We start from the raw sequence: 13,244 nt of genomic DNA, 5'->3' as shown, positions 1-13,244 counted from the left end.
CTGAACTCCAGCACAGGACAGAAGGAAAACAGAGAGAAATGGGTTACTGTGTGTATAACATGAGTTATTGCTGAACCCCCTTGGCATTATGATTTTTTCCAGATTTTAGGTTCAAAAAGTGGTGCAATTGTTTTGCATGCTTTTAGATCCTAAAACTTGGAAAAAATCGTGCTGCTAGGGAGTTCTGCAGCAGCCCAGCACGCACTCCCCTCCCTGGGATCCACCACTGCAGTTTTCCCTCCATTCTCCGGATGGCGCTGTAACCTTATAGTGAGATTGCTGGCTGTCATCATGACGACAGATAATGATCTTACCAGGGGGAAGCAGAGCCTCGGAGGAGAGGAAGAAAAATGGCGGCTGATGTTGGGATCCCCTGGAAGGTGAGTTGAATCACCCGCTGTGCGCATTGCTGTGCGCATTGCTGTGCGCATTGCTTTGCTAGTTCATGTGAGGGGCCAAAATCTACAACATGGTCTAAGTTGCGGGCCAAATTGTTTATTAAGATTTAACATTGATTACAGTCTCAAACTAAGGTGTGTGTGTAGGATTTACCAATTACCAGGGAGGGGTTGGGGGCTTAAATCCAAGGAGGGGGCCCCATGTTCATTTCGCTGGGGTGGTCCCGTGGATTATTGCTGCACGTCGGCTCAAACTGACAATGTTTTAGTCAGAAACCCTTTCACCATTGTGCTCCTTTGAACTGGAAGGCAGTCTTTCCTTTGCTGCATTCAATGATGTACATTGGAAGCTCTTGAGGGCCACATAGAATGGCAAGGAGGGCTGCATTCAGTCTGTGGGCCTTGTTTGACACCTGTGCTCTAGATTGTACGTTTGCAGGGACAGGTTCCTCCTCTTAGTGTTTCTTGTGTCTGCTGTATTTGCCAAAAGAACATGTACCTGTATTGGTTAGGTTTCAAACCACACATCAACGAACTGCAGTCCAAGAAAAAAGAAGAGGACGGGCATCTGCTGCATAAAAACCCTTTATTGTGGTGGGTGGACACAGTGGTTACAGCAGTGGGGGGGGGAAGTGATGTCTGACAGCTGTTTCGCAAAGATGAACTTTGCTTCTTCAGAGTCTCTGAAGAAGCAAAGTTCATCTTTGTGAAACAGCTGTCAGACATCACTTCCCCCCCCCCCCCCCCACTGCTGTAACCACTGTGTCCACCCACCACAATAAAGGGTTTTTATGCAGCAGATGCCCATCATCTTCTTTTTTCTTGGACTGCAATTTGAACGTTTGTGGAGCACGCTGCAGGTAAGACCGTTTGTGGTTATATCCTCCCTGCTGCATTTAGTGCCGGTGCTTTTTCTTTCACTTCGTATGACTCACACATCAACGAAGTAGTATGTATTTTTGTGTTGCTGGATGTTCTGATTGTACAGTGTGTTACACTAATGAAGATTGGGGCACTATATAAATGAAAAATAATAATATATCTGTAGATAGAGAATGGGGCAAAAAATGTACACATCACAGCTTTTTTTTTTTATTCAAGGCTCAGTTTAAGGCAAAACCATACATCTAACAATTCTGCACGCTTCCCAAGTGTTAGTATCCCCCCCCTCCCCTCCTTTCTTTCTGCCGTGTTCTACATACTAATGGTGGCCACTAATAATCCAACCTTTTTCATCCAATCTTTCCACTTCTATATAATATAAAGAAACTGCCTAAATGATCCATTCAATACATTCACTCAGTTTACCTTTATACTACATAAATTTGGTAAAACTGGATGGAAAAGATTGGATCATTAGTGGCCACCTTTAAATACCATTGTTTTATGACTGTAAAGTGCCCTCTAACCTTGCTTTACAACAGGGGTCCCCAACCTTTTCCGGCCCGGGGACCACTTTCTGACCAAATTTTTCTCCGGGGCCCGCGGGGGGTGTAGCGTCCTAGTGGACAGCGTCGTGCACAGCGGGTTACCGGGGGGCATAGCTAGCATAGTTGCCCCAGTATAGGGAGTTTAGTTGCCCCAGTATGGCTAGTACAGTTACCCCAGTATAGCTAGTATAGTGCCCAGTAAAGCTAATATAGTGCCCAGTATAGGTAGGTAGTGCCCCAGTATAGCTAGTATAGTGCCCAGTGTTGGTAGGTAGTGCCCCAGTATAGCTAGTAAAGTGCCCAGTATAGCTAGTATGCCCCAGTATAGGTAGTATAGTGCCCCAGTATAGTTATTATGCCCCAGTATAGCTAGATAGTGCCTCAGTATAGCTAGTATAGTGCCCAGTTTAGCTAGTATAGTGCCCCAGTATAGCTAGTATAAGTATAGCTAGTAGTGCCCCAGTACAGCTAGTATAGTGCCCAGTATAGCTAATATAGTGCCCCAGTATAGCTAGTAGTGCCCCAGTACAGCCAGTATAGTGCCCCAGTATAGCTAGTAGTGCCCCAGTATAGCTAGTAGTGCCCCAGTATAGCTAGTAGTGCCCCAGTATAGCTAGTAGTGCCCCAGTACAGCCAGTATAGTGCCCCAGTATAGCTAGTAGTGCCCCAATATAGCTAGTAGTGCCCCAGTACAGCCAGTATAGTGCCCAGTATAGTTCCCGAGTATAGTACCCAAGTATAGCTAGTATAGTGCCCCAGTATAGTGCCCCAGTATAGCTAGTAGTGCCCCAGTACAGCCAGTATAGTGCCCCAGTATAGCCAGTATAGTGCCCCAGTATAGCTAGTAGTGCCCCAGTACAGCCAGTATAGTGCCCAGTATAGCGCCCCAGTATAGTACCCAAGTATAGCTAGTATAGTGCCCCATTATAAGAGCCCCAGTATAGTGCCCCAGTATAGCTAGTAGTGCCCCAGTATAGCTAGTAGTGCCCCAGTACAGCCAGTATAGTGCCCCAGTATAGCCAGTATAGTGCCCCAGTATAGCTAGTAGTGCCCCAGTACAGCTAGTAGTGCCCCAGTACAGCCAGTATAGTGCCCCAGTATAGCTAGTAGTGCCCCGGTACAGCCAGTATAGTGCCCCAGTATAGCTAGTAGTGCCCCAGTACAGCCAGTATAGTGCCCAGTATAGTGCCCCAATATAGCTAGTAGTGCCCCAGTACAGCCAGTATAGCGCCCCAGTATAGTACCCAAGTATAGCTAGTATAGTGCCCCAGTATAGTGCCCAAGTATAGCAGCCCCCACTCCCCCCCCCCCCCCAGTTACCTTGGCCGGCGGTGTCTTACATTCCCCTCTCTCTCTCGCTGGAGCGCGCCCCGCTGCTGCTGTGATGAAGAGGGAGGAAGCAGGAAGGAGAGAGCGGTTCCCATAGTAACGGTGCGCCGCTACAGGAAGCCGCTCTTTCTCTCCTGCTTTCTCCCTCTCTGTCGCAGCAGCTGCAGGGCGCGCTGCTGTGACTCACACGCTGACAAGAGGGAGAGAAGGGGAATGTAAGATACCAAGCGGCCGCCAGAGATGACAGCAGCGGCGGCTGCAGAGGGGGCGGGGCGGGGGCAAGAGGACAGTCCCGCGGCCCAACTGAAAGCGTCCTGCGGACCACCAGTGGGCCGCGGACCACAGGTTGGGGTTTTTCAGAAAACAAGATGGCAGCCATAAGAGAGAAAAGCTTTGTAAAGTTTACAAAGCTTTTCTCTCTTATGGCTGCCATCTTGTTTTCTGAAAATGGCATCACCCGCATCTGACACATTTTTCCAGGGCTGTGGAGTCGGAGCAATTTTGGGTTGTTGGAGTCGGTGGTTTCATAAAATGAGGGGTCGAATGATTTTTGTACCCACTTCACAGCCCTGCATTTTTCTGACTTTGACATTTAGAATGCATTCACATTAATTTACTGCAGACCTGGATATGCTTGTGCATTCTCTGTGCATTCCATATGTTTGCGTATGTTAAAACATGACTAATATTTTTCAGTGTAAAAACACTGTTGTTGTTTTTTCCCCATGCATGAAAAAACCTTATATGTGAACCAGCCAGATGAAATAGAATATCAGATCTAATGGGTTTGTGTATCTAAAAAAAAAATGAAAAATTACAGCCACTTATTTGACCTATAAAACTTGCACAAGGTGTTTATAATGTACAATGCTTTCTGACAGCACAGAGTGGCTTTAGAGTGAGGAAACTTACGCTCACTCTGTCCATTACACTCACTCTGTCCATCACTGATCCATCAAAACTGGCTCTGCAGACTCCTCCAGCATTACTACAGTACACAGAACTTGGGGAGGGGTAGAGAGGTTGGGGGGCTGGGCGTTGTACACAAGACCCTGCTGCACACTGCCATACACATACAGCAGCTGAGAGCAATTCACTGTCTCCAAAGGGACCCGCATATGTGGGTACAGGTAGGGCACTTATTATAGACAACATGGGCACTGTGACGGGTGTTACAATGCCCATTTTTAACATGCTCTAAAGAGCCATAATTATTGCATCACTGAGATAAAGATTTTTACTTTACATAGTGACAGTGAATAAAGTCAACAATGTCACCAGCTCAGCGGGGAACAGTTTAAACACTCCTTATCTTTGTAAAGTGTGTGTGTGTGTGTGTGTGTGTGTGTGTGTGTGTGTGTGTGTGTGTGTGTGTGTGTGTGTATGTATGTGTGTGTGTGTGCCTCATCCATAGCTTTTGTTCGCCTCCTTCCCCTTTGTGTTTTGTTCGCTGAAGTATTCGGAAGTTCAGCCTCAGTTTAATACTTCTTGGAGTGGTTAAGGGTCTGCACACAACAGTAGCGGTACAGAGTGGTGCTCACCACCTCCTCTCAGCCACTACACAGGCTTTCCCCTTCACTGCACTGTACTGTTCCATTTCTGCAACTGGGGGCATAATTAAACTGAATACAGTCTACACTACAGCAGTGGTTAGTCACCTCTACATGCTGGCAGCAGTGCCCTGTCACACCAAAACTACACTTACTACCATAAAAATATGTTTTGATTTTGTAATTTAAATCTACCTCTGCATGCCCAGAAGTATAAAAGCACACAACATTTAATTCTGTCAGTGATGACTGGAAGGATTCATGTGACTTGAGCAGTGTGCAGCAGTGCATGCCAAATCTCTGTGCTCCTGGCTGAGGCCTGGAACCCACTACAAATAGCAAAGCGCAATCGCTCACGCTTTTAATTAGCGTTTTGTAAGCTATTTCATGAGCAATTTTGATAGCGATTTTAAAAAGTGTAAAAGTTTTTTTTTTTTTTTTCTTTTTACCAGAGATTGTGATAGCCATTTGCGATTAGTGATTTTAATTCTGATTGGTCCTTTCAAATTATTATAATTTTTTTTATACAGTTTGCAGTCATTTAAAATCACACAAATCGCTATGTGTAGCAATTTATGAGCGATTTGCCAGCGCTTATATACTTTATATTGTAACCCTCCCAAAATGCTGCCTGTCCTGTGATTGTGATTTTGCTAATCACAATCGCTACTGTGGTATTTGTTACATTGATTCCCATTGGCAGAGCGTTTAGGGAAATCGCTAATGATTTAAAGCGGTCCCTACACGCTCAAAGAAGCGATCTATTAGGTTCCAGCCCTCACACGGATTACTACCACTGAATTCTGTGGCGTTTGGTAATACTAAAGGCCTTTAAGTATTTTTTTTTCTTTTATCTTTTAGAAATAAATGTGACATGTTTGGGAATATATAATTCTGTATTTGAATTTTATGGATTCTCCTCTTGGATAAGCTATGTTGGCAGAGCATGAATAGCGCAGGCATGTAATGGAGATATTTATGCACTCTCATTCAGGCCGGATTCACATCTGCAACCAGTGTTTTCATTGCAGTGCAATCGGATGACCACACCACTAAAAAAAAAGCTTTGTAGATACCTGTGGTAATCCGCGTTAATGTAATTCATGCCGGTCAACCATTCCATGAATGAGGATCTCTAGCGCTCACTTCCTGTGGCGGAAATACGCATTGCAAGAAAGTATATAAAAAATTTTGCTTCCGCGCAACGCAAAACCTTTAAAAATATCTGCGGCACCATTGACTTCTATGACTTCCAGTCAACACACATTACTGCAGATGCTGTGCTATAACATGCTGATGACCTTGCGTCAAACCGGATACTTCCATCGCATCAGTTATGCAGTGTCACATAGACTTTCATTGCTATAGTGTTGCCCTACGTTAAAGAGAAACTCCAACCTAGAATTGAACTTTATCCCACTCAGTAGCTGATACCCCCTTTTACATGAGAAATATAATGCTTTTCACAAACAGACCATCAGGGGGCGCTGTATGACTGATTTTGTGCTGAAACCCCTCCCACAAGAAGCTCTGAGTACAGCGGTACTCTGGGCAAACTGCCAAAATGTAACAATGCTCACAGACAGAATATAGCTGTTTACAGCTGTCTCTAACAGCCAAACCAGCTAGGAGCAGCTACATAACCTGCCCACAGTAAAAATGTCACCATGTAATAAATGTCAGAATGTAAATCGGGGAGAGGAAAGATTTTACAATGAGCAAACACTGACTAAATCATTTATACATAATTATGGTAAAAAATGAAGCACTTTTTTTACTACATTATTTTTACTGGAGTTCCTCTTTAAAAATGGGTAACGCATCACAATGAAAACACGCTAGTGTGAAAGGGGCCTCAGGGCTCAGGGTGTTGTGTAGTGCTACTGCATCATGCCGCTTTATATATAAAGTGCTCTATTCATGCTGCGGTGGAGTTTGCAGTCCACAGCTGTATTTAGAGGGCATCCCAGATGAATGTGATTTACAGTTGTTGTCACTGCTGTCTGGGCTGATTTTTCCCTGCTCATCTCATGTGATTAGCCTGTCCTGCTTCTAAGGTGACAAGTGATATAACACAATCATGTAAGTTTAATGCTGTGGTGTCAGGTCAAGTCATCCTGGAGTCTGAGGTGGAGTACGATTAGCTGTTACTGTCAGCTCTTCACAAGAGACTGGAAGCCATGGACTACATGAATGAAAATGCAGCCATTCATAAAACCTGTGCACCCACTTTACAGCAAATGTGAACTGACTTGTGTAAAAGCCAGTGAATAACCAGTTTGCATGTAGAGAGGCTTCTATCACTGGAGATAGCTAGCTATTCTTTGATGCAAACAGGTTTATTATCCAATAATTCCGAGTAGATCCACCGAACACTCCAATGTATGATCAAAAGGTATTTGTATTTTATACAAGAAATGATAACAGGCAGTATGTGCGGGTGAAAACAATCATGCCATAGTCCATGTAAAATGGTGTGCAGTGTGATAGACGGTGCAGGGCAGCAGGTTTAGCTGACACAGAGCACCAGCCCTATCGTACACCCGAACTGAAAGGGATATGGAGGCTGACCTATTGATTTCATTTTAGGCAATACGAGTTGCCTGGCTATCCTGCTGCACTATAGCCCTTTGTGTGCTATAGTGTCAAGATCACACACCTGAAACAGGCATGTGACTAATCCAGTCATACTTCAGTCAGAAACGTCTGATTGGCATGTTTGTTGAGGGTCTATGGCTTAAAGTAGGCAGAGGATCAAAAGGACAGACAGGCAAGTTGTATTGTACAAAAGAAAATACATATGGCAGCTTCTTTAAAGTTGGCCAACAAAATGTTGACAAAAACACATAGGTTTGTGTCACTACTCCATAAAAAAGTGTGTGTGTGTGTATAATATTATTATTATTTAGGATGTATTTATATAGCACAGACATCTTACTTAGCACTGTACAGAGTATATTGGCTTGCCACTTTATATACACACACAGGCATATTGTTCACATCACATGTATGAAACCATACACCAAAATATTAAAGCAAACAACCATGAAATGTTATAGCACAAAACCAGTATGACGGGGTACAAAACACAACCAGATGAGTACAAAACAAATAGCATAGTGGCATACAGACCAGAGATGGCACTATTTAACAAGATGACCATCATGGGCTCCATTTTCATTTTCTCATATAGCTCAAATGCCTAATCTGCCAGACAAGGCAAATTATTGGATAGGTGTTCAGGGGTTATGCACAGCCCTCTTCTCTGCACTCTGCCTGAAATAATTTACCTGTAATATTAAAGCCTTTTACAATCATGCATAAATGGTAGGAGAGAAATGTGTTTTCATATTAAGCTAGATATGTTCAGTGAGATGCAAATTGTACAAATTTTGTATGCAAATTTATGACGCTTGAAAATGGACCAATCAAATACTGCCGCCGAAGTGGAACAATTTTTATGTTTTAAAAAATTACATAATCCTTCACCTCATTGACGCATACCTATTAAAGCTTTATTAATTTTGGTTTACATAGGGATGGGGTCTAAACACAACCACTTAGGCTAGGTCCACACTTGTCCCCTGCAGAACGGATCCGTTTAAAACCGTTTTTGTAAACAATTTTTTTTGCTCTCCGTTTCGAGAGAAATTGCTATTTTTGCAGGGACGTTTCCAGTCCGTGGAAACGTCCCCAGCCCTTCCCGTGGGGGGGGGGCGCATGCTGGAGGGGAGAGCAGATAGGAAGGGGACAGCGGAAGAAGTGTTGGGGAGAGGGGTCCCCCCCTCACCTGGGTCCCCCGTCCCCGCACCCCCTCAAGCTAGTTTCAATAATTTAAAAATCATTTATAATCAATATAATGTATCAGGCGGCAAGTGGGCAACTTGTTTCCTTGAGCTCCACTGCTCGCCGCATCACTTTCTGTAATGCCGTCCAATGAACATCAGAGGACAGCCTTACAGGAAGTGATGCGGCAGCGGTGGGACGCAAGGAAGTAAGTTCCCAGCTCCTCGCCTGCTACATTATCTTGATTTTAAACGATTCTTAAATGTGAAACTAGCTGGAGGGGTAGCGGGGATGGGGGACCCAGGTGAGGGGGGGGGGGGGGCTGGGAGGGGAGAGCAGGCAGAAAGGGGGCAGTGGGAGCAGTGGTGGGGAGAGGGGTCCCCTGTCCCCCCTCCAGCTAGTTTCAATAATTTAAAAATCGTTTATAATCAATATAATGTAGCAGGCGGCGAGCGGGGAACTTACTTCCTTGTGCGCCACTGCTCACCGCGTCACTTCCTGTAATGCCGTCCAATGAACATCAGAGGACGGCATTACAGGAAGTGACATGGCAGCGGTGGGACGCAAGGAAGTAAGTTCCCCGCTTGCCACCTGCTACATAATCTTGATTTTAAATGTGAAACTAGCTGGAGGGGTAGCAGGGACGGGGGACCCAGGTGAGGAAGGGGGGCCGTCCCCCCTCCCTGCCAACCGCTGTCACCCCCTGTCCTGGCTGCTATCACCCTCCAGCATGGCGGGCCCCTGTTTCTGTGTCAATATTTGCCTGTGTAGAGGAAAATCCATTTTCCCATTGCCTGCCACTACCACTGCATGTATCTGGGTCCACGTCCGTTGCAGCAGATCCGGACCTTCCGTTCAGGTTTTGAAAACCGGTTTCCTGTAAACGCAGAGGCATCAGTTTTGTTGAAGGCTGCTATTTTGTAACATTAGCATCCGCGGCTCCGTGCTGAAAAACGGAGCCACGGATACGTTTCCGGACCTAGTGTGGACTAGGCCTTAAAATGTTTTTTGTGGCAATCCAAGCTTTTTTTTTTCTAGATCACAGGTGTTTTTTTTCGGAAGGTCAGTCGCTGTCGTAACCTTTTTATCTGCCAGAATAAATCCGTGAAGCTTTCTGCCAGAACTACTCTTTAATTCATAGAATGTATTCATTGTATTGTAGGAAAAGAACATCAGTGAGAAAACTAACCTGTAAGAATCAATACTAACTTCTGAAATTACCATTATTTAATAATGTTTTTGTAAATTATAAATTCCACTTTTTTTTTTAATTTATCATTTTTTTCTTTCTACAGGCGCTATGGATTATGGACCCGGTTAAGATTGTTTCTTATTGCACTAATCAGCATTTATATAGCCATTCCATTTCTTGTAAAGATATGTCCTGCAATACAAACTCAGCTGGTCTTTTTAAATTTAGGTAAGTGATGTTTTGTTATTACTTTACAGGATCAGTTTACGTCAGAAGTAATTTTTTCTCTGCATGCATGATGAACAGCTTTTATCATTTCTCTATCTTTTGGGGAGATCTTCCTTCTAGTAGAACTGTCCCCTTGGACAGTTGGGGCACAATGGGGCACAATGGCACATGTGGCACAGAAAAGGTGGCCAAACACTGATAGATTTGCAGCAGATTCGACCATCAGTCTTCTGTTAGATGCCTGTTAGGTCGAATCTGACAGGAATCTGTCTGATGTGTGCCACACACTAGGAACAGATTTCCAATAGATTTCAGAATGAAATCGATCTAAATGCATTATTGGACCATTAAGGGGCCATACACTGGTCGATTTCAGCCTTCGATCGATTGATCGATTCAATCGATCAGAAATCGATTGGTCGATCGATTTGTGGCCGTTTTTGATTGATTTGATCTATCTGACTGAATGGAAAATCTAGGTCGATCTGCTGCTGGCAGCAGATCGATGGCCCATAGAGTTGCATTGGATCTAGTGGTCCAATAATGCATTTTGATCAATTTTCAATAGATTTCATTCTGAAATCTGTTGGAAATCTGTTTCTAGTGTTTGTGCCACACACTAGAAACAGATTCGACTTGACAAGCATCTGACAGAAATCTGTCTGATGGTCGAATCTGCTGCAAATCTATAAGTGTATGCCCACCTTCAGATCCAATGCAATTCTATGGGCCATTGATCTTCTGGCAGCAGGAGATCGACCTAGATTTTCCATCCAGTCAGATGAAATCGGCTGCAAATTGATCGATCGGCTGATTCGATAGAATTGATTTCCGATCGATGGCTGAAATCGACTAATGTATGGGCCACTTAAGAGTAGCCAGAACAAGTGAGTGACTTAGGTTGTAGGCGGACAGCAAGTAGTATAGAAAACGTGACGAAATTGCACTGTGTGTGTGTAGAGCAGACAATGCAGTTCCGTAGAATAGGTTTTATGGAAGCAAACAATTTATGTGTTGTAAAAGGTAGGAGGTGGGGGTGAGGACAGATGCGAGTTAGGAGAGCACACACATTGGGTATAGTAGAAGTCCTCATTGGGCTAGGAGAGCACACCTGCTGAGCATAGTAGAAGAGGTGAGGCGGTTAGGTCACACACATTGGGTATAGTAGAGGTGAGTGGGTTCGGAGGGCACACACATTGGGTATGGTAGAGGTGAGTGGGTTGGAAGAGCACACACATTGAGCGAAGTAGAAGATATGAATGGGTTAGGAGAGCACACACATTAGGCATGGAAGAAGAGGTTAGTGGGTAAGAACACACACCCACATTGGGTGTGGTAGAAGAGGTGAGTATGCAAGAACACACACATTGGGCGTGGTATAAAAGGTGAGTGGGTAAGGACACATACTGGACATGGTAGAAAAGGTTAGTGGTTAGGATACACATACTGGACATGGTAGAAAAGGTTAGTGGTTAAGGATACACATACTGGACGTAGTAGAAAAGGTTAGTGGTTAAGGATACACATACTGGACGTGGTAGTAAAGGTTAGTGGTTAAAGTGGATCCGAGTTGAAAAACTAACTAGAACAAGTAACTTGTCTATATATCATATCTAAAATTTAAATATTTTGCACAGCAAATTTAGCTGCAAACGGCTTCAACTGTATATCATTATTTCTTCCTGTGATACGACAGCAGCCATGTCCTGCTTGTCACATTGCACAGGCAAGCTGATAGCATCTCCAGCCCTCAGCTAAATCCCCTCTCCTCCTCCCTCCTCCCCTCTGCCTCTGAAATCTCTGGCTAGTAACACCTTCTCCTCCTGCCCAGACTGAGCTCCCATAAGCCCTTGCTACATTGCTCTAAGAGTGCCAAGGCACAAAAGGAGCTGTGGACGAGGCTTGTTTAGTTTATAGGGAATTTAAATATTAAAACAAAAAAAAAAAGAATTTGGCTTGAGGAATGCCCTATAAACTATATGAAAGGAACACAACTATGCAATGAGTAAAAGTTTATCTCGGATCCACTTTTTAAGGACATACATACTAGATGTGGTAGAAGAAGTGGGCGGGTAAGGACACAAACAATCAAGAAGAGGGTTATTCTTAAGTGCTTTACGGCACACACGTACAACATCTGACTGTTTTAGCCGACGATAGTTTTGGGCCTATCTGGTCCCTTTTTATCAAGGCGTTGGCAGATAAACTTATACACCACACAGTGCCACACACAAACTATACATAGCACACCAATGCAAAAGCACACCTCAATATTCTGTTGAACTCCACCCCCAGCTGTGGTGGTTTAATAAGCAAGCTGCTGTTCATGGTATACAAATGGTATTGGCTAAGTGAAAAGTCTTTTTATCAGAAATACCTGTGTATTGCACCTCAGAGCCATTTTGGTTGTCCGGCCGTCTGCCGCTGTCCCGGAAGTGGGCGGGGTTCACTGAGCTGGTATCAGCATGGCTGGACCAACCAGGTTGCAGCCTACCACTGGTGTTCCTGTCGTCATGGGAACCTGGGCAAACAATGTAAGACCCAATGTCAGCATGGCTGGGCCAATCGGGTCCCTGCTTTGTGCAGCGTAACCTCCCCCTCTCCAGTGTCTTATCAGCCACTGCCGCAGGCACCATGGTTAATCAGCATGAAGCAGGGACTTGATTTGCCCAGCCATGCTGATGCTGCATCATACATTAGAGCTCTAATGTGTGCAATAAAATAATAATAAAAATACTTCCTGGCAGGCCATGAAAGTAGGGTAATAAAACCCTCTGCTAAACATTTAAATGTGAAAAGAGGACGTAAAATGTAAGGTTTTTTTTTATTAATGAGCCACATTGTTGGCATGCATATTGAATGTGCTACTGAGAAGCCCTGTGTGCTAAAAATGGTGCTTGATTCGAGAAAAACTGTGAGATTATTGGGCAGTATGATGGCTTTATTTCTGAATACATTAATCTCTGCATATTTCTCAGTATTGCCTGGATTGTATTAGCATTGGTTACAGTGTTGCTATATGTGAACATTCTTCCGTCCTGTAGGTACACTGCAAAAGGGTGTGCTGGACACAATAATCTGACAGATTTTCCAACCACTCCTAGGAAACTTCTGGATTTTCTTTTATAACGTCATTGACCTCTGTAAGTCATTGAATTACAAAGTGAAGCCAATAAATACACATCCTTGTTTTCCCACATTCCATTGCTGTTGTAAGCAGGGCCGGATTTCCCATAAGGCACTGTAGGCACGTGCCTACAGGCGCCTTTAAGTGGAAGGGGCGGGTCCCATAATGCCCCCCTGGCGAGAAATAAGGTGCAGCTGTTGTGCT

General features: G+C 44.2%; 1 protein-coding gene across 2 annotated transcripts in view; it reads left to right on the top strand.

Annotated features, from left to right (window-relative positions):
* Window positions 1–13,244, top strand: part of ABHD12 (abhydrolase domain containing 12, lysophospholipase) — a 1,393,598-nt gene that overhangs the window by 103,257 nt on the left and 1,277,097 nt on the right. For both annotated transcript variants that reach the window (XM_068232243.1, XM_068232242.1), the window contains exon 2: window positions 9,789–9,913. In XM_068232243.1, the coding sequence (XP_068088344.1) occupies window positions 9,789–9,913 (125 nt within the window). The remainder of the gene's footprint in view (window positions 1–9,788; window positions 9,914–13,244) is intronic.

Source organism: Hyperolius riggenbachi, chromosome 4 (assembly GCF_040937935.1).
Source record: "Hyperolius riggenbachi isolate aHypRig1 chromosome 4, aHypRig1.pri, whole genome shotgun sequence".
In the NCBI taxonomy this organism is placed as follows: domain Eukaryota; kingdom Metazoa; phylum Chordata; class Amphibia; order Anura; family Hyperoliidae; genus Hyperolius; species Hyperolius riggenbachi.
The sequence above is the reverse complement of the archived record's forward strand: the minus strand, read 5'-3'. Positions and strand labels throughout refer to the sequence as shown.